The sequence below is a fragment of the Papio anubis genome, chromosome 14 (genome assembly GCF_008728515.1).
Source record: "Papio anubis isolate 15944 chromosome 14, Panubis1.0, whole genome shotgun sequence".
NCBI lineage: Eukaryota > Metazoa > Chordata > Mammalia > Primates > Cercopithecidae > Papio > Papio anubis.
The window spans coordinates 23,905,831-23,933,184 of record NC_044989.1 but is presented as its reverse complement, the minus strand read 5'-3'; the positions used below and the strand labels follow the sequence as shown (position 1 = coordinate 23,933,184).

The 27,354-nt window shown below is 36.9% G+C and overlaps 1 protein-coding gene and 1 non-coding gene across 14 annotated transcripts in view; both read left to right on the top strand.

Moving 5' to 3' along the window:
* ITSN2 (intersectin 2) overlaps nucleotides 1-27,354 on the top strand; it is a 154,756-nt gene that overhangs the window by 83,313 nt on the left and 44,089 nt on the right. For 9 of the 13 annotated variants that reach the window (XM_031654972.1, XM_031654977.1, XM_021924637.2 and 6 more), the window contains 10 exons: nucleotides 772-908; nucleotides 4,807-4,982; nucleotides 5,952-6,049; nucleotides 14,163-14,344; nucleotides 14,656-14,800; nucleotides 18,137-18,342; nucleotides 21,811-21,875; nucleotides 24,018-24,184; nucleotides 25,849-25,894; nucleotides 25,985-26,106. In XM_031654972.1, coding sequence (XP_031510832.1) covers nucleotides 772-908; nucleotides 4,807-4,982; nucleotides 5,952-6,049; nucleotides 14,163-14,344; nucleotides 14,656-14,800; nucleotides 18,137-18,342; nucleotides 21,811-21,875; nucleotides 24,018-24,184; nucleotides 25,849-25,894; nucleotides 25,985-26,106 — 1,344 coding nt within the window. The remainder of the gene's footprint in view (nucleotides 1-771; nucleotides 909-4,806; nucleotides 4,983-5,951; nucleotides 6,050-14,162; nucleotides 14,345-14,655; nucleotides 14,801-18,136; nucleotides 18,343-21,810; nucleotides 21,876-24,017; nucleotides 24,185-25,848; nucleotides 25,895-25,984; nucleotides 26,107-27,354) is intronic. The other 4 variants (XM_009183776.4, XM_021924639.2, XM_021924642.2 and 1 more) reach the window with 1 other exon arrangement.
* Nucleotides 2,881-3,008, top strand: LOC116270436. Its single transcript, XR_004178471.1, has one exon.

Here is a 27,354-nt window from a genome sequence, read left to right as displayed (position 1 = left end):
GAGGAAGGCAGGGTGCTGTTGAAGAAGAGGAAAAGAAAATGCTGAACAGATAATCACAAGTTTCTACTAAGGAACTTACCTCTGCCCTGCATGTTGACACTTGCCACTACACTGAGATTGTGAACTCTTTAAAGGCAAAGTCTGTAGACTTGGGAGTCAGCCTTGTATTGGATCCCCTTGGAATGCTTTATAGCACTTAGCATACAACTAGATGCTCAATAAGCAGTTGTTTATTTCAACTCCTGTTTGGAATACTTTTCATTATTTTGGTTCATTGTAGTCATGATTTTAGGTAGACATCTTTTCCATTTTTAGTTTTGAACTATATTATTTAATAATTCTGTGTTTAGTTCAAGATCATAATGGATAAAAATAATTTGGTTGAACTATATATGTCAGAAACATGGCTGAACAAAATTTCTCTTCAGATGTTATAACAAGCAAATTATTCCCCCATATTTTTAATGGATTGCTTTTTTTAATTGAAAATTAGGTACCAAATCAAAGCACTGGCTTGTGAAAGATTCTGTGTTCCATAGAAATGAATTGATGGAAAAGTACACTATTTTAATGTGTTTATCTCAGGGGCTATATGATTTAGATACTTAAGATTTTTTTTAATCATCTAGATATTTTTTAAAACTTTAAATCTTTTAAATGTAGTTCAACTTGCTTTAGGATTTTTATCTTTTAATGCAAATGCCACGTGAATACATATGACAAGCATATTTAAATCATTCACATCTTGACTTATTTTCTTTTTCTCCTTAGGAACTGAGAGAAACCTGCAACACACAGCAGTTAGCCCTTGAACAACTTTATAAGATCAAACGTGACAAGTTGAAGGAAATTGAAAGAAAAAGATTAGAACTAATACAGAAAAAGAAACTAGAAGATGAGGCTGCAAGGTAATATAGCTGATTTGTTTATTGTGCTAGATTGCCTTAGAATTGTAATTTTGTTGCTCATATCTTTAGTTTATGAAAATTTAAGGAAAATAAATGGATTATCCTAATCAGATTCTAGATCTCATAAGTTCATTCCTTTTAGGGATCAAGTTTGCAGTAACTGATTTTATTTTCCACTAGTGAAAAATAACAGACTTTGGAGTCAAACCTGTGTTAGAATTCTTGCTCTACCACTTACTACCTGGGTGACCTTGGTTAAGTTATTTTATCTTTCTAAACCTCAGTTACTCCATCTGAAAAAAGAGACAATAATGCATATCTCGTAGGTAATTGTATTAAATAATGTAGCTGGAACTGGGCATGGTGACACATGCCTGTAGTCCCAAGCTACTTGGAAGGCTGAGGCAGGATAATCACTTGAGCCCAGGAGTTCAAGGCCAGCCTGGGCAACACAGCAAGACCTTGTCTCTTAAGTTAAAAAATAAAATAATATAGCTAAAGAGCTAAGTATAATTTGTTGCACATAGTAAACACTCATTAATTCCATCTTTCCTTGGTAAATCTGTTAGTTTCCTGAAAGATCATAAAAGCAGAATACTTAATTGTATATAGTAATACTGAATGTAGAATACCACATTGATGCATTTCTCTTTTTATCGGTGAGATATATTAATTGCCTCCATTTATAGTAAGGACAAATAAGACATTTGTGGTATCTGAAGCCTAGAATTATTCATTTAGAAACTTTGCATGATATTTTTCTGCCATTAAGATTATTTTTCTAATATATTCCTCTCTTTCTTTTTTCTTCCAAGTTCTCTAGTGTCAGAAAGTGGTATAATTAGTTAACAAATATGGATGAACCAGTATTTCTTTGCCTTGGTAAAGAGTAGATGAGTAATTTCTGTGAAAAAGCTTATAGTTACTAGGGAGGCAAGAAAGACACATCAACATTTATCAGGCCTCTATTCTTAATGAGTTTCAAAGTAGCCACCTCCAACACATTTTTTTGAGTGGTTTTTGTTGGCTGTGATGCTGGTGGACTTTGGATTACTCCTTGCCCCTGGGTTTCTCATAATTCTAATAGGGGATTCAGACAGTTAAACAAATAACTATAATATTGTTTACTCCTAGACCCCCGTTTATTTATTTTGAGACAGGGTCCTTGTTCTGTCACCCAGGCCGGATTGCAGTGGCATGATCAGGGATCACTGCAGCCTCGACCTCCTGGGCTCAAGCAATCCTCCCGCCTAAGCCACCCCTGAGTAGCTGGGAATATAGGCATGCACCACCACTCCCTGCTAATTTATTTTCAATTTTAATAGAGATGAGGCCTCACTATGTTGCCCAGGCCGGTCTCAAACTCCTGGGCTCAAGCGATCTGCCTGTCTTGGCCTTCTGAAGTGCTGGGATTATAGACATGAACCACTGTGCCTGGTGATCTAGACCCCTATTTTTGTGGCCTCCTAATGAGATAATAGAATAATATAGAAGTAGAGAAAGTAAAGTTCAAACGAAGTAGTTCTTACTTACTGCTTAACTTGTGCCGCTTAATTACATAAGGGAGCTGTGCAATGGTTACACAGGTAATCCTTTTTCAGACTTTCTATTGACATGTGCAGTTACCCTAATCCTTCGTCATGTTCACAATTCCTTTCAGGCCAAAAGATTATACTAGTTATATGCATTTTATTTCATTAATCATCCTTGCACATAGGTAGTAGAGAAGATAAATCAAAGAGAGCAGAATTACATGTAGGACCTACTCAGTCTGAAGCTGTGTCTTGGTACCACATCTTGGTTTGATTGGCCATTTGCCCAGGTATATTTCCCTTCTTTCCCCCAAGGTATTGGTAATAGGCTTTCACATTGTAGATGTGGCCTCTTTGCCCTTTGCCCAGCTTCTGAGGCATCCTGTGGCACTGGACCAGTTTCTCAACTACTAACTCTTACATAAAGTTTGCCAGAATTCTGGCCTGGTTTCCTGCAGGGTGAGCTCAGCCAAGTACCACCCCTCAGTAAGCCTAGAGTAGAGGGGCCTGGCATCCTTTCCTTAAATTAAGCAAGGAGCCTTATCCAGGTTGTCCTAGTCTCATATTTATGTGGCCATGATAACCTGGCAGGAGGAGTTGATGGAAAGAATGAAGAGCTTAAAAAATATATAGAAATGCTTAATTTAATGAGCCCTCTGGTTTTTTTTGTTGTTGTTGTTGTGCTAAATATGTGCTAAGTACTCTGATAGTGATATTTATAATGCTATAAAAATTCAAATGAAAGCTAACTGGGTATTAATTACTAGGCTTGTAAAAATGTCCTGGAAAGTTACAGAGGAACTGAGAAAGGGGATATTAGTTGAAATTAAGTGAGGACTGCAAGAGAAGCATTTTCCTCACAGGAGAACCGGAAGTCAGTTAAGAAAGTTGCCAGAGGAAGCATTCTATAACATGATAGAGGATGAAGGAGGTTTGGAAAGCGTTGGAAGGAATCTAGTAAACGGGCTACTGAACCAGCAGTATGAAGTCTGAAACAGTTGGGGGATAAGGAGAAAACATTGATGACTAAGAGCCTACAATATTTTGAATTATCCAGAATTTCCAGATTCCTTCAGGAATTAAGGAATAGAGATGTGGAATTATGCCAGTGTTCCCACTTTGGTAGGGTATATATGCTGACAAATCTCAGGAATGTATCCGGCTATAATTTCACTGCCCTGATAGTGCTGAGACTTGGAGAAGGTGCTAAATTTAGTGGTAGCCGCTCTGAGTAAGGTTGTGAAAATACATGCAAGGGAGAACTATAAGATGCATGAGTTCTTTTTTTTTGTTTTGTTTAAGTTCTAGGGTACATGTGTACAAACGTGCAGGTTTGTTACATATGTGTACTTGTGCCATATTGGTGTGCTGCACCCATCAACTCATCAGCACCCATCACCTTGTAAGATGCATGAGTTCTATTACTAAAATAATTGATCATAGATCACCTTGACTGGCTGGAAACCAAACTGTAGCTGTGTTAGATATCATTGAAATGTTTACCAAAGCATGTGGACCTAGAGAGGAGAAATGCTCTATTTAAGCAAACAAAAAAGGCTTTTTGAAGTAACAATATAAAAAGTAGACCAGGCGCAGTGGTTCATGCCAGTAATCTCAGCACTTTGGAGGCCAAGGAGGGAAGATTACTTGAGGCCAGGAGTTCCAGACCAGACTGGGCAACAAAGCAAGACCCTGACTCTACAAAAAGAAATCAAAAAGTTGGCTGGGTATAGTGGCATTTGCCTGTAGTGCTGCCTACTTTGGAGGCTGAGGCAGGAGGATCACTTGAGCCCAGGAGATCAGGCTGCAGTGACCTATGATTGAACCACTGTACTCTAGCCTGGGCCATACAGTAAGACCCTCTCTCTTAAAAAAAAAAAAAAAAGTAGGTTATTTTTCTAGAAGCATTTCCTATTTCCACAGCAACAATGACTAAACCCCTGAAACAAAGATTAAATAGGACAGTGGGAATAACAGCTGGAAGGCAGTTCTTGTCAAGTATCTGGAGAGAAAGGAAGGAAACTTAGATATAATTTTTAGATTTATTTGCTGAATGGTTCCATTTCAACCTTTTTCTTTTTTTCTTGAGTTTGGAGGTTGGTTAACAGGAGGGAATTTTAGGGTGTGGAAAGTTGTCAGTCATACACCCCAGTGCATCCACTAATCAATCCAAAGCTTCCAAAGCTTTTTTTGATTGATTGATTTGTTTCCCTTTCACCTCTGATCTGAGCAGTTTCTCCCCACCCCTGTACTAATACTTCATTGCCAGTTCTTCACCTTGACAGGAACCGGATCTTATAGGATGTTTTTATTTTGTGTAAAAAATTTCTAGGACATTATGCAAACTTTTTTTCTTTTATGTAAAGGAAAGCAAAGCAAGGAAAAGAAAACTTATGGAAAGAAAATCTTAGAAGGGAGGAAGAAGAAAAACAAAAGCGACTCCAGGAAGAAAAAACACAAGAAAAAATTCAAGAAGAGGAACGGAAAGCTGAGGAGAAACAACGTAAGGATAAGGATACTTTGAAAGCTGAGGAGAAACAACGTAAGGATAAGAATACTTCGAGACAGTAGAACAAAAGCAACAAGAAAAAAATGACCTGATAGGAGACAAAACAAGGGAAGAAAATGAGAAAGATACTAATTGTAGAGTCAGAAAAAACCTTTTTATAAATTAAACTTGGATAAAATGTATGTAGGCTTATTAAAACAGACTGAAATCTTAACACAGCAGTAGAAAAGAAGAGTTACTACTGATTGTGAAAAGACTGACATGGTTTTCATAATTGAAGTAAAACAGTTTTAAATATTTTATTCAACCACTATAAGCTATTTATTTTAATGAAACAACAGTAAAATTTTGATACACCTCAGTCCATTTCTACAATACTTTTAGTATTATTGTATCTCTTTTAGATACATAAACCCTTTGAATCATTATTAATGATACAGTGTGTTGAAATTTTATAAGTTAAAGCATTTATTCTAAAGATGAACAAAGTAAAAAATTTTATTCTTATCAAATTCAGTTTGTGTACTCTTCTACTATTTTCCTTTTAGAACCATTCTGATAGATCTATAGATTTTTCTTCAGCCATCCCTGTTAACTTGCTAATCTTCTCTTTTCAGACCCCCCGCTTTTTGTCCTTTTCTTCCCTGTTATATTCAGACCTCCACAGATCAAACCAAGCTCTCTTTGCTTGGTCTCCTTCCACTTTGTATACCTCAGCCTGGCCCCCACTCCTGCACTTTCCTTTCTACCCATGTATGTGCTTCACCCTGCAAGTCATCTCTTTGTTTTGCTGCCTCCCACCTTACTTAAGATGAGCATCCTTGTTTGCTTTTTTATTAGATGACTAGTCAAGGTACAAGACTAGTCTTGTATCAAGAGTACACTTTGGTGTACTCTTTGGTACTCAATTTTTTCTTTTAGATTTTAGGAGCTCTTTATTGAGTCATAGCAAAGATATGTATACATGTAAGTAGCAAATAATGACAATTGTCTTCTCTTTAGGTGAGACAGCTAGTGTTTTGGTGAATTATAGAGCATTATACCCCTTTGAAGCAAGGAACCATGATGAGATGAGTTTTAATTCTGGGGATATAATTCAGGTAGGAAATGAAGTCTTTTTTTTTTTTTTAATCTTGAATAACCTGAATACATTGTAATATATTAGTTTCTGTAGTAATGTTGACTATTACTTTCATATATTTACCTTTGTAAAATATTTCTTAAACATTACCTCATTTGGCCTTTACAACATACTTCAGAGCTGCATTGGACAGTTACTATTACTACCAGGTTCTAGCCAAGGAAGCTTAAACTCACACAAGTTGTAACTGTCCGCATTGCAGTGCCAGAATGGGATGCAGGTATGTGTTTTTTTTATTTCCAAAAACAGCGTTGTTTCTACTATGCCATACAGCAACTGTTAAAAGAATTGAAGGAGTTAGATTCCACAGCCCTAACTGGATACAGGCAATTTGTTCCTTGGAACAGAAGTCTTTATCGTATTATCACAATCCATATCAAATAGATGAGTAAGAGAAGATCCTGGGAATAGTGTTTGATAGAGCCAATATGATATAATGGAAAGAGTACAGGCTTTAGAAGCACACAAACTTGGATTTTAGTCTCTGCTTCTGTTTTCTTCCTGTTAAAGTAATATTAAACAGAGTATCTAGCCAGTGCCTGTTTCCCTCGCTCCCCTGCACCGTCACCAGTTAGTATAATTTCTCAGTTAGGTGGCAAATGTTTAATGATACTAGGGAAAAAAATTTACCAAAACTCTAGCACCCAAGGTAAATCCCAAACACACATTCCTGCTCTTGCCATTGCCATTATTAGTAGTACTGGAGCTGTGCTTGAGCAGGGGAAGAGGTTTGTTCTGCAACCACCCCAAGTCCACTGTCTGCTGCTGCCCCTACCATTCCTCGTCTCCTTGTTGGTGATGATGAGATAATGTCTGTGGATGAAGAGATACAACCTATCTCTGGGCGTGTTTGATCAACAGTTTGCTTATATTTTTGGTTATATTTTTTATTCAACAAATACTTTTTGAGGGCTATGTTAGACTAGGGATTTAGTGAATAAGACACTATCTCTGCTCTTAACAAGCTTGTAGTCTAATGAAAAAGCATGACAACCTAAAGCAGTAGAGGAAGGAAGGTAAAGGGAAAGGTTGTAGACTGCTACCAGCTTTAGCACAGACCCCTTCCACGGTCAAAGAGCCATTCTGGTGGCAGTGACAATAGGAACATAAAGTTAGCTGTGTGTCTTGGGTGCTTGTGTACTCTGCTGAATCATTAACATAAAGAATTAGTCATGAATTACTACTATCAGTCATGAGTTGCCTGATTTGAACAAATTGGTTGATGATGGTGTCATTTACTAAGGAAAAATCAGAGGGGGAAAATGTAAGTAGAATTATGAGTTCAGTTCTATATGAGTTTCAGATGTCCAGGCAGTAGTAGTTGGATCTCCAGAGGTACCTAGAGAGATGTCAGGCAGCGGTCTGGGCTGAGGATGTAAATCTGGATGTCGCCAGTGTCATGTGATGGTGATGGAAGACATGAGAGTAGTGGAGCTTATCCAGGGGAGTAGTAACGTGAGAGAGAAGAGGATTGAGGATGCAATTCCTGAGAAACATGGAACACTGAAGGAATTATTAGAGGAAGTGGAGCCTTAAAAGGAGTGACTAGAGGTAGGAAAAAAAAAAAAAAAAACAGGAGAGTTTAATGTTAGGGAACTTTGAGAGGAGTGATCTGCAAGTGAAATAAAACAAGGACTAAAAAAAAATGTTAGATTAGCAATAGCATGGGTATTGTTAACCTTGAGGACAGCAGTATCAGTTAAGTGGACTAGTAGAGCAAGAAGCCAGATTTCAATGAGTTGGAATAATTTGAAAGAGAGGAAGAGGAGACAGTGAATATGTGAAACTCTTTGAATGAGCTTGTCTTTGAAAGGGAGAAGGAGAGAAGGTAGTAAATAATGAGAAATGTGGATTGAGAGAAGTTTTTTTTTTTTTAAGTTGGTTGAAGCTTGAGCAAGTTTAATGGTAGAAAGGATCTGCAGAGAGGAAACAGGTTAATGATAATGGAAAGAGAGTAAATAACTGATAGAGATTGTTTTTTCTAATTAAAGTATAATTTACATACAGCAAAGTGTACAACCATAACTATACAGCTCAAAGAATGTGTACACATCTATATATCTGTGAAGCCCCCCTCAGATCAGTGTGTAGAATGTACAGCATCAGGAAGGCACTTCATGTTCCCTGTCAAACCTCCCTGTTCTGACTAATAGATGGAGATGAGGAAGATTCTTGAAAAGACTAGAAGGCTTGAATCTGGAGCCCTGGAAGAGAGTGGTAGAAGGACTAAATACCTTTTCCTTTGTGATTAGAGGGCAGGAGGAAAGGGTGTAAGGGATTATAAGTAAATTTTGCTAAAGTAGAAGATGAAATCAGGTCCAAGGGCTTCCAAATTCCTGGTAAGATAGGAGGCAAGCTCTGATCAACTTAATGGATGAGGGTGTTACCGGTGGTTTCACTGAACGTGAAAAGGATTAGAAATTCCACTCAGTCTTGGCCACATTTTCGATAACAAGCTGAAATGTTTTTCTAGCCTTCTAATCTGTTAATACTATTTTACTAGCATTAATTAATAAGTAGTTAAGAAGAAGTAATAAGCAGTTTTGCTAGGCCTGTGAGAATTTATGTAAAATGGTCTGTTTAACTCAGAAAGTAAATTGACAACTAAAAATTAATTACAACTATGAATGACAGATATGAAATAGATTAAAATTGGCCTCTTACTAAAACAACTTGGCCTAACTACAAAAGAAATGAATGAGATTTTTCTTCTTGATTAGGTTGAAAACACTAGGAAAAGGTGTTATAGAAATTAATACTTTTAAAAGTTTTTGGCCAGGCACAGGTGCACACCTGTAATCCTGTTAGTTTGCTGGGAATTATGGTTTTCAGCTTCATCCATGTCCAAGACCATACATTTAAATCAGGTACAATGCTGAGCATTTTGCAGCATTGAAATACTTTCGTTTGTACAATTCCTCAGGGTTTATTGTATTCTTGTCTTCATTTATGTTGCTCTGGCTTAGCTATTTTATTTTATTATTTGTTTATTTTTGAGACTGGGTCTCAATCTGTTACCAAGGCTGGAGTGCAGTGGCACGATCACAGCTAACTACAGCCTTGACCACCCGAGTTCACGCCATCCTCCCACCTCAACCTCTTGAGTAGTGGAGACTACAGGCACACACCACCACACCTGGCTAATTTTTTTTTTTTTTTTTTTAGTAGAGATGGAGTCTCACTGTGTTGCCTAGGCTTGTCTCAAACTCCTGGCCTCAAGCAACCGTCTTACCTTGACTTCCCAAAGTGCTGTGATTATAGGCATGAACCGCCATGCCTGGCTGGCTTAGCTGTTTGAAACTAGTCTAAACTAGATTTACAGGATAATATTTCATAAGTGTTTTCTTTCGTTCTAACTATTTTAGAACACCATTTTATGGTAGTTACATTACTGTGACGCCATGTAGTTTAACCAGAATAGCTCTGGTTTAGGAATTTTCTAAATATTTCATTCATGATGTAATAAATAGCCAGACATAAAACATTAAAATGAGATTTACCATAAACACAAATGAAATTTCCCTAATAATCCATTTATTATTAATTAAGCTTTAAGTCTGTTGTTAATCAAATTTAGAATAGTCCATTCAAGTTAACATTTGTTGAGTTTGTAACCATATGCCTCTGGTGACATACAAAAACGAATAAGGAGACCACAGTCTAGGAAAAGACAGAAATGTATATTACTATACAAAATATAACATGATAAATTTCAGTACTAATTGATATGAATAAAGTACTGTGGGAACCCAGAGAATGAAGGAAAAACAACCAAATAGAATTGGGGAAGATTTTTCCCAAGAATAGGATGAAGGCCTTAAAGGGTTATGCCTTATGTTTGCTTAGTGCTTTACAGTTTCCAAAGCGCTTTCATAAATATACTTAATTTAATTCTGCAAGGAGAGCAGCGCAGGCATTTCCCCCCAAATTTGTGGATGACAAAGCACTCTAGATCGCATTCATTATCTTAACGAAGGATAACCAGGTGGCATGGCTAAGACCGAAATGTGGTTCTTTTAACTCTCAAGTCTGTAGTATTTCCTCTAAACCGTGTAATATTCTGGGTAGGTGGGAATACCTTAAATAAAAACATTGAGGCTTGCATGTACCAGATGTTTTTAAAGAATGTCATATAACTATTTGCCTAGAATATCGAACAAATGGTCGGAGACGAAGCTAGAAAGGTAAGTTGAAACCTGACAAAGAAACTGCAATTTCAGAGTATTCAAATTCTACACTAAGAAGTTTGAACTTTTTAAGAGCTTTAAACTAGGGAGACAACATCTGCTAAGAGAAAAATCCTAATGGGTCTGAAATGGCTTACCATAGAGTAAAAGGCATCAAGATTGGAAAAAGAGAAGACAGACTGTATTGATTTGCAGAAGACATGATAATCTATGTAAAAAGTCTCATAGAATCTATTAAGCTACTAGAAGTATTTAAATGAGTTTAGCAAGGTTGCAGAATACAAGATCAATCAAAATCAGTTGTAGTTCTGTATAGAAATGATGACTATTCAGAAATTGAAATTTAAAATAACATTTACAATTGCATAAAAATATGAAATACAGATAAAACTGATAAAAGATTTGCAAGACCTGTTTATTGAAAATTACGAAGTTTTATTGAGAAAAATTGAAGTCCTAAATAAATGGAGAGATATATAGGGTTCATGGATTGGAAGATTCAGTATTGATAAGAAGTCAATTATTCTCTTAAGTCCTGTGTAAACAAATTTTTTAGAAAAAGATAAGTCAGTTCTTCTCAATTCTTACACAGACTCAAAGCAATTTTAATCAGAACTTTTAACAGGCAGCCAGTTGCTGTGATCCACACCTGTAACCCCAACACTTGGGAGACCAAAATGGGAGGATTATGTGAGGCCAGGAGTTTGAGATCAACCTGGGCAACAAAGCAAGACCTCATCTCTACAACAACAACAACAACTTTGAAAAGGAACAAAGTTGGAGATCTTTTAGTACCTGAATTTAAGGCTTATTATAAAAGTTACAGCAGTCAAAACAGTTGTGATATTACATCTAGACAGGAAAACAGATCAATGGAACACAGTAGGTAAATAGATTCATGCTACGTGTGTGTGTGTGTGTGTGTGTGTGTGTGTGTATGTATGTATAAACAACTGATTTTTGACAGAGGTGCAAAAGCAACTCAGTGGAGAAAGGACAGACTTTTCAGCAAATGGTATTGGAGCAATGGATATTCATATGCAAAAAAATGAATTTCAATTTATTCCTTGCAACATATACACAGATTAACTCAAAATAGATAAAATATGAAATGTAAAATGTGAACCTATAACTGTAGAATTTCTAGAAGAAAACAGAAAATCTTTACAACTTTGGGTTACTCAGAGTTTTTTAGTTTCTTAGATATGACAAAGAATCTAAGAAATAGTGTTCTTTTTTTTTTTTTTGAGACACAGTTTCGCTCTTGTTGCCCAGGCTGGAGTGCAATGGTGTGGTCTCAGCTCACTGAAACCTCTTGGTTCAAGCAATTCTCCTGCCTTCGCCTCCCGAGTAGCTGGGACTACAGGCATGCGCCACCGTGCCTGGCTAATTTTGTATTTTTAGTAGAGACAGGGTTTTTCCACTTGGGTCAGGCTGGTCTCAAACTCCCGACCTCAGGTGATCCACCCGCCTTGGCCTCCCAAAGTGCTGGGATTATAGGCGTGAGCCACTGCGCCCAGCCTAGTGTTTCTTTTTGAGGAAAACAGTTCTGTAATTTATTGTGGTAATGATTCTGTAACTCTTTGAATATTCTAAAATCCATTTAATTGTGTACTGTAAATGGAAGGATTATATGGAATGTGAATTGTATCTCCATAAGCCATTGTTAAAAAAAAAAAATTAAAACATGTACCTACCATGTGACTCAGCCATTCCACTGTTAGGTATTTACAAAAGAGAATTGAAAAAATATGTCCATATGAAGACAAATGTTCATAGCAGCTTTATTTGTAATAGCCAAAAACTAAAAAAAAAATAATTGTCTACCAGCATTTGAAAGGATAAACAACTTGTGGTATATTCATATGATATAATATTACTTAGCAATAAAAAAGAACAAACTGTTCATACTGTATGGATGCCTTGAGTGGAAAAAGGCAGACAAAAAGGGTACATATAATATGATTTTATTTATATACAATTTTAGAAAATGTAAACTAATATATAGGACAGAAAACAGGCCAGTGTTTACATAGAGATGGCGGGGAAGGTCATGGGGAGGGGCAAGCTGGAGGAATTACAATGGAACAAGAGGAAACTTTTGGGAGTGATGGAAATGTTTGCTGTCTTGATTGTGGTGATTTTTCACAGTTATATACATATGTCAAAACATCAAATTTAGCACCTTAAACATGAAATTTATATTAATGATATCTCAAAAAGCAGTTTTTAAAAATCTGAATGGATTCAACATGATTTTAATAGATATGACACTGTCGAGTCTGTGTTTTAGAAAGGTATAGAAAATGAATTGGAGAACAGAGACACAGCTGCCATATTCATTTATTCAGTGAGTTAAGTGATTTCTACTATGCTAGACAGTGGGGATCAATAAAAAAGCTCATAGACTAATGGAAGAGAGAGATGTAAATAAGTCATTATTTATATGTAAATAATTATCTGTAGTAAGTACATATGCTTAGGTATTAGCTACATAATTAAGTGTAACTATGTATATATAATGTATATAATGCTAATTATGACAGTTATATATGAGATAACTCTGGCTTGGGTTGGGGGAAATTAGAATCTTGAAGGATGAGTAAAAATCATAATAATCTTAAGTGCGAAATGAAAAAAAGCCTGAAGTAGGGCAGTGAGGGTGGGTTGACAAATTAGAAGAGTCTTTAATGACAAACTCAGTAGTTTGGATGTGGAAGTGTAAAAGAGATAAGAGCCAAAGATTTTTTATTTAGAATGACTAAATTTTTGGTGGTGTGAATAATAGAGGAATTTAGGAGAAGGAAGGGAGATGGAGGAGAAAGGTTTAGTTTTAAACTTGACTTGGAAGTTTCCGTAGGGCATCCGCTTGAAGATACCTTGCAAGTAGTTGAAAGTATAGGCATGTTGCTTCAGGAAGAAGTAGCACTGAGATCATAGCTTTTGGATTCATTATTGCACAGAGGACTGATCAAACTATGGGAGTAAGTGGGCCTATTCAGGAAGGGTATAGAATGAGGAAAGAAAGCCAGTGATGAAACTTGAGGCTGTCCTCAGTGTTTAAGGAACAAGGACCAAGAAGCAGAGGGAGAAACACTGTGAGGATGGAGGATGTCACACTGTAGGATGAAAATGTCTGGGAGAAGAAATGAAACTGATAAATCACCTGACGTGTTTACCAGTTGGAAAATAGTATTCAGAGAAGATCTTATTGTTCTGTTAGAGAGTTCAAAAGACCTATGTAACAGGAACAGAAAAAACTAAGCCAAAAACAAAAAAAGTAACGATTATAGGAAAATAAAAAGTTTACGAAAAAGGAAATTTAATCAGCAGCATGCTGCATGACTCAGATGTGATTTAAACATAGTCATAATATTATAAACATTAAATATAATTTAAATAAAGATTAAGATGTAACAGTATTGGTAGAGTAAGAGGCTGCAATGAAAGAGAAGTCAGTCTTCATTTCCCATAGCCAAAAGCTAATAGATAATGTCTAAAATTGAAAAAATTCAAGAAATAGCAGTATAAATATGTTATTCAGAAATATAAATGGTGATATAGGAGAAGCAAGGAAGAATGGCAGGTTAGGAGTGAAAATCAGGGCATAAGGAGCCATGAGATAGAGGATTATTTTCCTTCATTAGCCATATATAATGCTACTTGTCTTTGTAAAATATTTTCATGTAGCTTGGATAAAATTAAAATTTAGAAAGACAACTTGCCAATCACTAGAAATAGTAGCCTGTTAATTTGTAGAAAATGCCTTAACTATTTGGTTAGATGGGCTTAATTCTGAAAATGAGAATACAATAGTCTTCGTCTCTTTCCATTGTAAATGTGTGAATTTCTAAGCACTGTTAATCCTTCTTTTTATTTCCATAGGTTGATGAAAAAACCATAGGAGAACCTGGTTGGCTTTACGGTAGTTTTCAAGGAAATTTTGGCTGGTTTCCATGCAATTATGTAGAAAAAATGCCATCAAGTGAAAATGAAAAAGCTGTATCTCCAAAGAAGGCCTTACTTCCTCCTACAGTTTCTTTATCTGCTACCTCAACTTCCTCTGAGTAAGTTTTTAGCTAACAGTAAAGTTTATATAGTTCTGCAAATGTGTAAATACCTGATAGATAGTGGTGTCAGCCTACTGCTTCATCACAGTGTAATCTGGGTTGTACTCTTCAAGAGTACTTTTTGTTCCAGATTTAATACTGAAATTTAGTAAGTGAAAACATGGGTCAGTAGTTTGTTAATGAATTATTTCTTTTCCCACAAATTGTGTGTAAGCACAGCGTGTATAATACACAAGTTGATAAATTGGTAGTACTTCATTAAGTTCTAAACAATTAAGTATACTTATATCAAAGTGTTATATTTGCAGACCACTTTCTTCAAATCAGCCAGCATCAGTGACTGATTATCAAAATGTATCTTTTTCAAACCTAACTGTAAATACATCATGGCAGAAAAAATCAGCCTTCACTCGAACTGTGTCCCCTGGATCTGTGTCACCTATTCATGGACAGGTATGTTGTCTGTTATTTTTGTGGGCTTTATTCTTTGAATTTGCTCCTGATTCATATAAAATAAAATGAAAATTATGTACAAAGGGACCATTCACTCATTTAGCCAGTTTGTAGCATTCAATTTCTTTCTCATTCACATGTGATGTGAAGTTGAAGAAATGACTATTACTTAGAGGTTTCTCAACAATTTTTTTTTTTTTTTTTGGGACGGAGTTTTGCTCTGTCACCCATGCTTGAGTGCAGTGGCACAATCTCGGCTCACTGCAACTTCCGCCTCCTGGGTTCAAGCGATTCTCCTACCTCAGCTTCCCGAGTAGCTGGGACTACAGGCGCCTGCCACCATGCCCAGCTAATTTTTGTATTTTTAGTAGAGACGAGGTTTCACCATGTTAGCCAGGCTGGTCTAGAACTCCTGAACCTCAGGTGACCCACCCGCTTTGGCCTCCCAAGGTGCTGGGATTACAGGTGTGAGCCACTGCCCGGCCTAGGTTTTCCAACAATTATTTTCCATAATATCAAGTTGCTAGCAGCTAAGGTTTCTTTTTTTTTTTTTTTTTTTTTTTTTTTTGAGATGGAGTCTTGCTCTGTCGCCCAGGCTGGAGTGCAGTGGCTGGATCTCAGCTCACTGCAAGCTCCGCCTCCCGGGTTTACGCCATTCTCCTGCCTCAACCTCCTGAGTAGCTGGGACTACAGACGCCCGCCACCTCGCCCGGCTAGTTTTTTGTATTTTTTAGTAGAGATGGGGTTTCACCGGGTTAGCCAGGATGGTCTCGATCTCCTGACCTTGTGATCCGCCCGTCTCGGCCTCCCAAAGTGCTGGGATTACAGGCTTGAGCCACCGCGCCCGGCCGCAGCTAAGGTGTCTAAGCTCAAAATGTTATTTTTACAAATTTCATGATATATTGTTCTTGATTTGTAGTTATTATAAGAAGAAGATAAGAGACTTGGGCTTGAGGTTTTTGTTTTTTTTTTTTTAAGTTATTTGGGAACATCAGAACTTTTTAACATATGTTTAACCTCTGATTTAGATATAACCACAGCAATAGGGTAATATTAACATTATTTTTTAAAATTGCAGACTTCATCAGAATAAAGTCCTCCAGATTTCACCTTCTCTCAAAACATACCATGGCATAGGTTCCAGGCATTTTATTATGTGCTAGAAATTTAAGGAAAAAATAAGTCAAAAACTACCTGACATTGACACCAGGCACAGTGACTCAGTGCCTATAATCCCAGCTCTTTGGGAGTCCAAGATGGGAGGATTGCTTGAGGCCAGGAGTTTGAGATCAGCCTGGGCAATATAGCAAGACCCCATCTCTACAAAAAATTTAAAAATTAGCCAGGCGTAGTGGCATGTACCTGTAGTCCTAGCTACTTGGGAGGTTGAGATGGGAGGATCACTTCAGCCCAGGAGTTTGAGGCGCAGTGAATTATGATCATATCACTGTACTCCAGCCTGGGCAATAGAGTGAGCCCCTATCTCTAAAAAAAATTTTTAGAAAGCAGAAACTCAAACTCGCCATTAAGTGGATGATAATCTAATGAACGTGACAGACATAAATAGCTGTAAAGCATGAGAAATGCTGTATTAAAGATATCTACAAGGTCTTTAGGGGGTATGCAGAGAAGAGAGCATCTTACTCAATTGGTGAGAATTGGAGCAGCCTTCACAAAGGGCAAGGTATTTGAGTAGGGTCTTCAAAGATAAGATTTCACCAAACAGAGAAGGAAAGTTATTCCCATGAAAGGACAATTTGGGGGAAGTCACCAAGGCATGTTAACACAAGATACTTGCAGGAAACAAAAATTGTGAATAATATGACTAGAGTACAGGATTCATGGAGAAAGGGTTAAACGAAGTTGGAGAGAGAGGTTGAGGTTTATTTGGGAAACATTTAATACTGTGCTAGGCAACTTGGCAGTGGAAAGTCCCTGAAGATTTTTAAGAGTGGAGTTGTTGTGTGTTTTGGAAAGATAATTCTGGCACTAACATAGAGGCTGGATTAGCAGAAGAAAACAACCAATTAAGGAAGGATATTACAATAGCTAAATAACAAGATATGATGGTTTGAACAAGTGCTGTGGTAATTAAGATATAGGAAAGAGGAGATAGATTTAGAAGATTATTAGGAATTGATATAAAATAGATAATCCATTGAATTTAGAGAGTGAGGAAGAAATAGGAGTTAAAGATAATTCTTCAGAGGCTTTAGCTTGAGCAACCAAAAGGTTAGTAGTATCCTTGTCTTTGGTAGACAGTGCAGGAGGAATGGGTTTGGTAGGTTCTAAAAATGATTATGTTTCAGCCATGCTAAGTTTAAGGTATGTGTATTAGGGACAGCTTTGTAGAAACACCCAGTAGGCAGTTTGATATACAAGTCTGGAGCTCAGGAGATAAAATTACACTGAAAATGTAGGTTTGAGAAGCTATAGACGTAATTAAGAGTATTCAGGGAAGTCCTGTGAAAGAGTAAGGGAAAAGTGTTGGACAAAAGAGGAGCCATCAATCACCAGAGAGTCAGCTTCAGGAACGACAAGGATTGATGTTAGCTGTTTAGAGATCAAGAGGAATAAGTGTTTGGAAGAAGCTTTTGGCTTTGATGTTATTATTAATAAACCTGTCTGGAAGAGGTTCAGTAGTGTGATGAGTGCTGAATCTAAATTAGAAGGGATTGAGGAGTGAAATTGGAAAACAAGTTTAAGACTGTTATTTAAGGAATTCAGAAGTAGAAGCAAGTAGAGAAGTAGATTGAAGAGAAGGACTTAATGTTATAAACTATTTTTAGAAAATAAAAGGGTGTAATAGAAGACTTGGAGAATAAGAGTTTAGCCTTATTAAAAGAACAAAACACTCCTTCCTTTGAGAGAGGAGGGAAAGAAAGAAGAATGAATAGAATAGAGGAAGTTAAGAGAAAATCTGAGAAACAGTGGGAGCCAAGCATGCCAATTTCCTTCCCTAGTGGAGTAAACGGAATTACATTGCAAGCTGGAGGAGAAAAAAGATTTACAGTAACACTTCTTTTCTATTTGTTCCATGATGTATATTTCATGGATGTATGAATACATTTCTTGAGTACCCATTATTTACCTTCTCTACCAGTGATGTGATGAAGTTTCTTTGAATGGTGGGTTTTCAGTCTGTCTTAACAGAAGGCTAGTCACATAGTTGTCTGTCATGTATAATTTAAAGTCAGTTAATAGACTAAAGTTATCTTAAGTCACCACCACACCAAACTGGTCTGCTGTTTGAACAGTAAGTATGTTATATACACAGAAACAGAAATCATGGTTACCACTGCCTTTTTAAAAAGTTTGGTGGTTTTGTATTCACAGGGACAAGTAGTAGAAAACCTAAAAGCACAGGCCCTTTGTTCCTGGACTGCAAAGAAAGATAACCACTTGAACTTCTCAAAACATGACATCATTACTGTCTTGGAGCAGCAAGAAAATTGGTGGTTTGGGGAGGTACATGGAGGAAGAGGATGGTTTCCAAAATCTTATGTCAAGATCATTCCTGGGAGTGAAGTAAAACGGGAAGAGTAAGCATCTTTATGTGTTTTCATGGATGTGGATGTTGGTATTTTCTCTAATGAGTCAGCCATGGTCTGATTGAGTGTATAATAAAATAACAGTTTTATACTTGAGTTTGAATATCAGAAAGGTAATTCTGGCCGGCCGTAGTGGCTCACACCTGTAATCCCAGCATTTTGGGAAGCCAAGGAAGGCAGATAACTTGAGCCCAGAGGTTTGAGACCAGCCTGGGCGACATGGTGAAACCCTGTCTCTACAAAACTTACAAAAATTAGCCAGGCCTGGTGGCGCATGCCTATAGTCCCAGCTACTTGGGAGGCTAAGGTGGGAGAATCGCTTAAGCCCAGGAGGCAGAGGTTGCAGTGAGCCAAGATGGCACCACTGCACTCCAGCCTGGGTGACAGAGTGATACCCTGTATCAAAAGAGAAAAAAGAAAGGTAATTCTTAGGATGAAAAAAGCATACTTCAGATATTTGTTTCAGTTTAGAATGTCTTTCATTCTAGTTATTTCAGATTCATAAAATTTTCAAGCTACTCAAAATTTTAGATCTGTTGCTTTTTAAAATTTGTTTTTGAGACAGGGTCTCACTCTGTTGCCCAGGCTAGAGTGCAGTGGTGGATCATGGCTCACTGCAGCCTTGACCACCCAGCCTTAAGCCATCCTCCCACCTAAGCTTCCCGAGTAACTGGGACCACAGGTGCATGGTACCACTCTGGCTAATTTTTAAATTATTTGTAGAGATGGGATTTTGCTGTGTTACCCCAGTCTGGTCTCAAACTCCTGGGCTCAAGCGATCTTCGTGCCTCCACCTCCCAAAGTGCTGGGATTACAGGTGTAAGCCACCTTACCTGGCCATTTCTTTGTACCATAAATCAGTTAGAAAAGTTACCTTTCATTTTCTTTCAAGCATTTCTCCCTTGTCTACTATAAATTGTCAATATTTAAGTAACTCTTTACTGAGGGCCTCCTCTTGGCCAAATTGGGCATTCCCATTTCTGAGTCTCCAAGATTCCTTGAATATAACGTCTCTTACTGCTTATAGCAGTCTGCATTATAGTTACTGGTATTTTTTTTTTAAACCAATGTCCCTTATTAGGCCATAAGCTCTATGAGGTCTTATGATCTAATGTCTTTTTTTATTTGTTCATTTTTCAGTTTCTTCATGCCTGTTCTAATCATAATGCATTGTAGCTGTTCAATCATATTAGCTGAGTGAATGAGGAGAGGTGTGAATGAATGAACAATCGAATGAATTTTCAAATGAAAACAGCTAAAAACTAGATAGGTTAGGTCTCTGGCCTTTATTTCCTACTCTGTAGGGAGTCAAGTTGTCAAATATAATACAAGGAAATAAGTACTATAATATAGCTATGGGTAACTGTCTCTTGTGTTTTATATGGAAGTTGGTAGAAAAGCAGTCTGATTTGATGAAAAGATGCTGTTCTTTATCAGTCAAGAGGTTTGAATTTTGGCTCTGCTATTTTTGCCAGGCTGTAAGGAATAACCTACTTAATCTTTAGTTTTCTAATTGATTGAATTAAAATATTGAGCCAAATAATCTTTAAAGATCCTTTCACTGCTGAGTTTCTATGTTTCTGGAAGGTAGTGCTCAGTTTCTAAAAATTTGCTTTTCAGCCTGACATGGAATTTAGGATTGATTGATTGATTGATTTTTGAGATGGATTCTCGCTCTTTCGCCCAGGCTTGGGTACAGTGGCGCAATCATGGCTCATTGCAACCTCCACCTCCTGGGTTTAAGCAGTTCTCCTGCCTCAGTCTCCCAAGTAGCTGGGATTACAGGCATCTACCACCACGCCCAGCTAATTTTTTTTTTTTTTTTTAGACAGAGTTTCACTGTTGTTGGCCAGGCTGGAGTGCAATGGCCCCATCTCGGCTCATCGCAACCTCCACCTCCCGGGTTCAAGCGATTCTCCTGCCTCAGGCTCCCAAGTAGCTGGGATTACAGGCACGCGCCACCATGCCTGGCTAAGTTTTTTTGTATTTTTAGTAGAGACGGGGTTTCTCCATGTTGGTCGGGCTGGTCTCGAACTCCTGACCTCAGGTGATCCGCCCACCTTGGCCTCCCAAAGTGCCAGGATTACAGGCGTGAGCCACCGCCCCCAGCCTAATTTTTGTATTTTTAGTAGAGATGGGTTTCACTGTGTTGGCCAGGCTGGTCTCAAACTCCTGACCTCTGGTGATCCGCCTGCCTTGGCCTCTCAAAGTACTGGGATTACAGGCATGAGCCACCATGCCCAGCCCTATTTATTTGTTTTTCAAGACAGAGTCTCACTCTGTAGCCCAGGCTGGAATGCAGTGGCACAATCTCAGCTCACTGCAACCTCTGCCTCCTTGGTTCAAGCGATTCTCCTGCCTCAACCTCCCAAGTAACTGGGATTACAGGAATGCACCACCACACCGGGCTAATTTTTGTATTTTAGTAGAAACAAGGTTTTTCCATGTTGGCCAGGCTGGTGTCAAACTCCTGGCCTCAGGTAATCTGCCCACCTTGGTCTCCCAAAGTGCTGGTATTACAGGTGTGAGCCACCACACCTGGCCGAATTTTGGATTTAGAAGAATGTAATAATAGTAACAACCACCATATATAGCTGGCATTTGTATGCATGCACTGTGCTAGGCCCTTTATAGACAATTCCTTTATAGAAATTGTCTTATTTTATGTCCATAACATTTACAGAGAAGAAAACTGAAGCAAAAACAGATTAAGTTTCAATGTTTTAAAGGGCATTTCTTCTAACTTTTCATACAGTTACCAGTGTTTTCTAACAGATAAGTCATGTAACTTGAAAACCTGCAAATAACGGAGAATTTAGCATTAAACAAGACAGTCCATTCAGTTGTGACCAGTAGTTGTAATAAGGTTCCCCTTCTGTTTATTTAAAAACTGCCTCACTGTGTAATTTACTCACAGGTCCTGAGGAGCCCTGATGCATCCCACAGGTGTCTAGTTAAACAGGATAGTCTTCTAGATTTTTTGAAAACAGATTCCTGGGTTAAAATGGAAATTAATGTTACACCTGTTCTGAGATAATAAAAACAACGTTTTATTATTTTTATTTTTTTAATGTAGTGCATTCTAAACAGATAATAAATTTATATATTGCCCTTGTTTTTTCCTACACTAAACTAAGCCCTATATGTGCTTACCACTTACCAATTTGTGGGTGTCTTTTAAGTTTCTTTAGAAAGGCGAAATATTTCACATTTGAAAAACTATTTATAAATCATATTGAAATTTTAAAAATATATTTTAAAATGTAGAAGTGTATAATTAGGCTGTTCTTAATCCTGCAGGATGTTCTGTATAAGTCTTCCCAGTTCTGTGTACTGAGACTGTATTTAGATTAATTTGAGAAAGCCCTAAAAAATGCACTACTAAAACCTGTGCATCAAATCACCTGTCTTATTTTTGCTTGTATTTGTTTTATTGTTTTTTGTTTATATATTTGGTAGACCAGAAGCTTTGTATGCAGCTATAAATAAGAAACCTACCTCGGCAGCCTATTCAGTTGGAGAAGGTAAGCTTTTGGCAATTTGTAAATTAGATGGTAATCAATTTAGCTCTTGACTAACTACCTGACTTCACATAGTTGCTATTCTCCCCATTTCTGTGTCTTCAGTATTAAAGTGAGATTAGGAAAATCTGCCCCTATCTATTTCACGTGAATATTGAGAATATAGAAAAAACATGAATGAAAATACTTGGCACTTTAGAAAGGCAGTGCTATGAAAATTCAGCATAGATTGGTTTGATGAATAACATCATAAATAATAAGTGTTGCAATTATTGATTATAGATGTTTAGGAGGTAAGGACATTTCAGTACATTTAGTTGCTTATAAATTTTAATTATAATATACCATATGAATCATTAAGGAGTACCAAGGTATACTTTATCATAAATATTGCAAAGAATTTTTTTCTATATCCCTTTGGGTTGTTTAATAAATTATTTTGACTTTGTTAATGTGAGGAAAAATGAAAGATCACCCTAATTTCAGATGATATTTTTATTTAATAGTTACATAAATTTATAAATGAAGTGTATAAGTCCATTATGAAGTTAGTTGAATAGCTGAGGTACATTTTATGTTTTGCTAAAAATATCAGTTTGATGTTAAATTGAACAAAATTCAGTATCTATTATGTTGAAGATTCTGTGGTAAAGCCTGGAAAGTACAAGGATGAATGAAAGTTTCCAAAGTGCTCACAATAGAATGGAGCATACAATTGTGATAAATTATTTAATGAGCGAAGAAAACTAATTTAGAGTAGGACATATGAATCCACAGAGATGGCAGTATTGCATCATCCTAAACAATGAGTAGGATCTAGCATAGTGACAGAGGAGAATGCACTTCTAGACAGAGGGAATGGAGTGAGTCAAGGAACGGGGGAACCACATGTCACCAGTGAAGCTGAATCATAGGTGTACTGTGGAATGAGTGCTCTGAGGTGAGCATAGGAAAGTAGTGAGGAGCATGTTGGAAAGGACCCTACTTTTATTGCAGCGTACCTAAACCTTGTAATCACTTTGAATTTTGTTAAATTAATTGAGTAATACTGGGAATGCCAATAGTAAATAATTGGTTGCAAATGGTGTTTCTGATAATCTCCAGTTTATGATATTAAGATCAAATTCCATGTTGGCAAATATAAATAAAACTAGAAAGAAAGAAAAAGGCTTAGAAAACCAAGTCACCAACTGTTCCTTCTAAGTAGTAACAATCACAGAAACAAAAATCAAAGGCAATATAAAAATTTAGATATTTCCCTCGAGTTCATTTGTTTTGTTTTTTTTGTTTTTTTTTGTTTTTTTGAGACGGAGTCTCGCCCTGTTGCCCAGGCAGGAGTGCAGTGGTGCGGTCTGGGCTCACTGCAAGCTCTGCCTCCTGGGTTCACGCCATTCTCCTGCCTCAGCCTCCCAGTGGCTGGGATTACAGGCACTCGCCACCACACCTGGCTAATTTTTTGTATTTTTAGTAGCGATGGGGTTTCATCGTGTTAGCCAGGATGGTCTCGATCTCCTGACCTGATGATCCTCCCGCCTCGGCCACCCAAAGTGCTAGAATTACAAGTGTGAGCCACTGTGCCCAGCCGAGGTCATTTGTTAACATTTATCGAGCATCTACTCCAAGTCAAGTACTGTGCTAGAAGCTGGGTCATCATGATAGAACTTGGCTTCTAGTACTGCTGTCTTCTGGATATTGAGTATTTCCATAACTGTGTACTTAAAAGAATTAAAGAGAAAATAATGTAGCAGATTAAAATGTTTCTTGTATAAAAATGTTAAAAAATATATTTTCCTATCTTGACTCCATTATCTAAATAACTGAGTGACTTAATCTCATTAAGCCTGGGTGTCTTTATCTATAGAGATACTAATATCTGTTTGTAGTTTTGGGTAATTCTTTGTGATAAAAAATAAAACAATTGAGAATAAAAGAAACTCTAAAGTTTTATGTTAAGTTAAATAACTTTTTTCTAAGGAATTATTAAATAATTGCTTCGTCCTTTACATCTTTTTATATTAGGTTTCCTGAAGGCACAAGGTCTTTCACAGCAAACTTATACCATGTCTTGGAGAATAACCTAATTTCTTTTTCACTTCTGTAATCTTAAAAACCAGAATCTGCTTTTTTTTACTTTATTCCCTACAGAATATATTGCACTTTATCCATATTCAAGTGTGGAACCTGGAGATTTGACTTTCACAGAAGGTGAAGAAATATTGGTGACCCAGAAAGATGGAGAGTGGTGGACAGGAAGTATTGGAGATAGAAGTGGAATTTTTCCATCAAACTATGTCAAACCAAAGGATCAAGAGGTATTTTGGTATTAAAATAAAACCAACCCATCTGGTTAATCAGGTTTATACTTAAATTATTTTGGTATTAAAAATAAGATCAACCCGTTCTTGTTAATCAAGATTTATGCTTAAAACAGAGATCATGTTTATGGTTTTGATCAGTGGTATGTACAAATTTTCTAAAATTTTAATTTTCCCTGGAAATCTTGAATTTTATCATTGGCAAAAAATTCTGTCAGCTGTTTTCCTTGAAGGGACCAGGCTTACTTCATTTTTGTTTGCTAAATCCCAAGGCTAAATAGTTTTTCTATCGGTTCTTTGAAGTAAAAATGTTGTTCCATGAAAAACTTAGTTGAGTGCACAATTTAGTCACACAAATGCTTTCCTTCAGACAACCGTCATACTTTAGTATGCAGCACAGATGTTTTAGGCACACTTCTGTTTACTCACACAGAATTTTTAAAAGGTATGGACTTGAAGGTTAAGATTTAATAAAATTTTTGCTGCTTCATTAAAGACATTGTTAAGTGAAACTGGCTTTGTTTTAGTTGGAGTGCATGGCAGTGAAGAACACTACTGTAACTTCAGTGTCATTTGGTGCCACTGCCGTGATTCACACTAAAGCACCAATGATTTTAACCACAATTGTAAATGTCAACACAATGAAGAAGACAAATAATATCTTAGTATTTTTATGAAAATAGTTTTTATCCCACGGACCCCTGAAAGAGGCTCAAGGACTATTTCCAGGTTCTAAAAACCACATGCTGAGAGCCATTGGTGTAGTAGAATCAGACTACCTGGGTTGACTCTCAGCTGTACCACTTAGAGGCTCAGTGACCTTGGACAAGTTACTGTACCTTTCTGTGCCTCAGTTTCCTTCTCTGTAAAATGGAGATAATCATACTTAATAATGTTATTGTGAAAATTAAATAGCAGAACATATGGAACCTCTTAGAGCAGTGTCTGTTACACAGTACTCAGAAAATGTTAGCTTTTAACTACCATCCACTCTGCTTAATACTTGTACTGCAGCTGTGTTCACTGACAGAACAAAATTCTTTTTAATCCCATCCCTTTTGTTGTTCAAATTCCTATGAAGAGGAAATGTGGTTGGGCCAGTTTATCCTTCAAAGTGAAACAGAAGTAATAGTTGCTACACAGGATAGAGGTTTTTTGTTCTTAGGTCAGATTCAGTCAGTTTGGGGGGAGCATGGTAAAATAAATAAATAAAAACATTGTCTCCTGTTCATCAAGATCCATAGATAAGTCAGGATCCCTTAGAGAAAGCAGGAGCAAAATAACATATACCTTGACATATCCAGGACACGTGTTGTGCATAGTGGGCATTGGTGCTAACACCATTGATGAATGGGGTGCATTTGGCCTGGAGGGTCATGTTTAATATTTAAGTTTCAGAAAACAAGCTCTTCCTGTTGAGTCAGTGGTTGACGACATCAGCCACTTGTATATAATGTTTTACATTAGCAGACCAGATCTCCTCATAAGTGTTGGATTTTTCACTTATTTGTTAATACTGCATGAGGTTCATTGTCATTTTCATCTTCATTTAAAGAAAAAGGAATGCTGGGAATTTGAAATCTCTAATTCCCATTAACCTTTGTACTTTTACTTCTGGATTGTTGGAAATAATAAAACAATATGGTATCTTTTCCTTGTAGAGTTTTGGGAGTGCTAGCAAGTCTGGAGCATCAAATAAAAAACCTGGTATGTATAGTAATGATCTTAAAAAAATTACTAAAGTGTTTGCTCTGTTGCAATCTTGAATTCATAGTTTCTTGTTTGTCTTCTTTTCAGAGATTGCTCAGGTAACTTCAGCATATGTTGCTTCTGGTTCTGAACAACTTAGCCTTGCACCAGGACAGTTAATATTAATTCTAAAGAAAAATACAAGTGGGTGGTGGCAAGGAGAGTTACAGGTAATCTTCATTAAATAGCATCTATAAATTTTATTATAAAAGTACTGCATGTTCCATAAAAAAGATAAAAATTAATAAAAATTTTTAGATCACCCATAATCATTCCACTTAGAGGTAATCATTATCAATATTTTACTGCGTTATATTTCCTTTCGTCTTTTACGTGTACATTTTTAGCGCAGTTGAGTTGATATTATAAGTAACAATTTAAGGAATAATTTTCTCCAAAGACATAATTGTTTTCCAATAATGCATTCCTTTATAATTCAAAGATCAGGTTCTTAAAGGAAAGCACATCATCATCTTTCCCTGGGATAGTCCCAGGCTTGCAGTATAGCCTCTCGGAGAAAGACATGATCTAGGTGGTGCTGAGAAAATACTACTAATTGGTCTGTCCGCTAGTGGTCTTAGGTTTTTGAAACAGCAGTGCAAGGAAAAACAATATGGACATAGATGAACCTGTTTTTTTCCCTAAAATGTTAACAGTTATTGCATGTGTTTTGATACAGGAAAAGGGTTCTTCTCTGACTTCTAAAATTTCCTTACTAGTTAAAACTAAAAAGCGTTTGAGGGATTGAAAGATGACGAGATATAATAACTATATTTTTATGAGTGATATGTAATTGTAATATGGAGGATAAACATAGCTTCATTCTTGCAAATCGGGAGTCTTAGGATTCCTAAAGAAAAATGGGGGCTCAAATGTAATACCTTCTTGAATAACCCCCTGAAATTCCACCTTCTGATTTACTTTGAAGATGGACTGAACTAAGTGGGAAACATGACTCTTTACAAATTTTACTTATGACCTCCTGATTAATTATTAACAAAGCTCCAAGAAGTATTTGTAGTCGGCTGCACCATTTTAAGGGTTGACTTGAACTTATTAGGAGAACTCTAGAAATGTCTTTTTAGAATATAAATATTTTTGAGAAATACTCAGAGAACTCTGAGTCTGAAAGACCTCCACATAGACTTCTGCAGATGCCGTTTTCAGCAGCAGTTTGAGATGCGTGTTTTAGTATGTCTTCCGGTTGTTTAATGTTGACTTGAAAGGCTAATGCTGAGTTTGAGGCCCCCAAGACCATGCTCATATCTGAAACCAGTTCCAAGCTTGGGGGTCTCCAAGACTGCTCTCAATTTCTGTAATTCACTAGAAGGACTTTACAGAACTCACTACAGCTGTTACACTCATGTTACAGTTTATTGCCAAGTTACAGCCAAGTTGAGAGACACATGGGGCAGAGT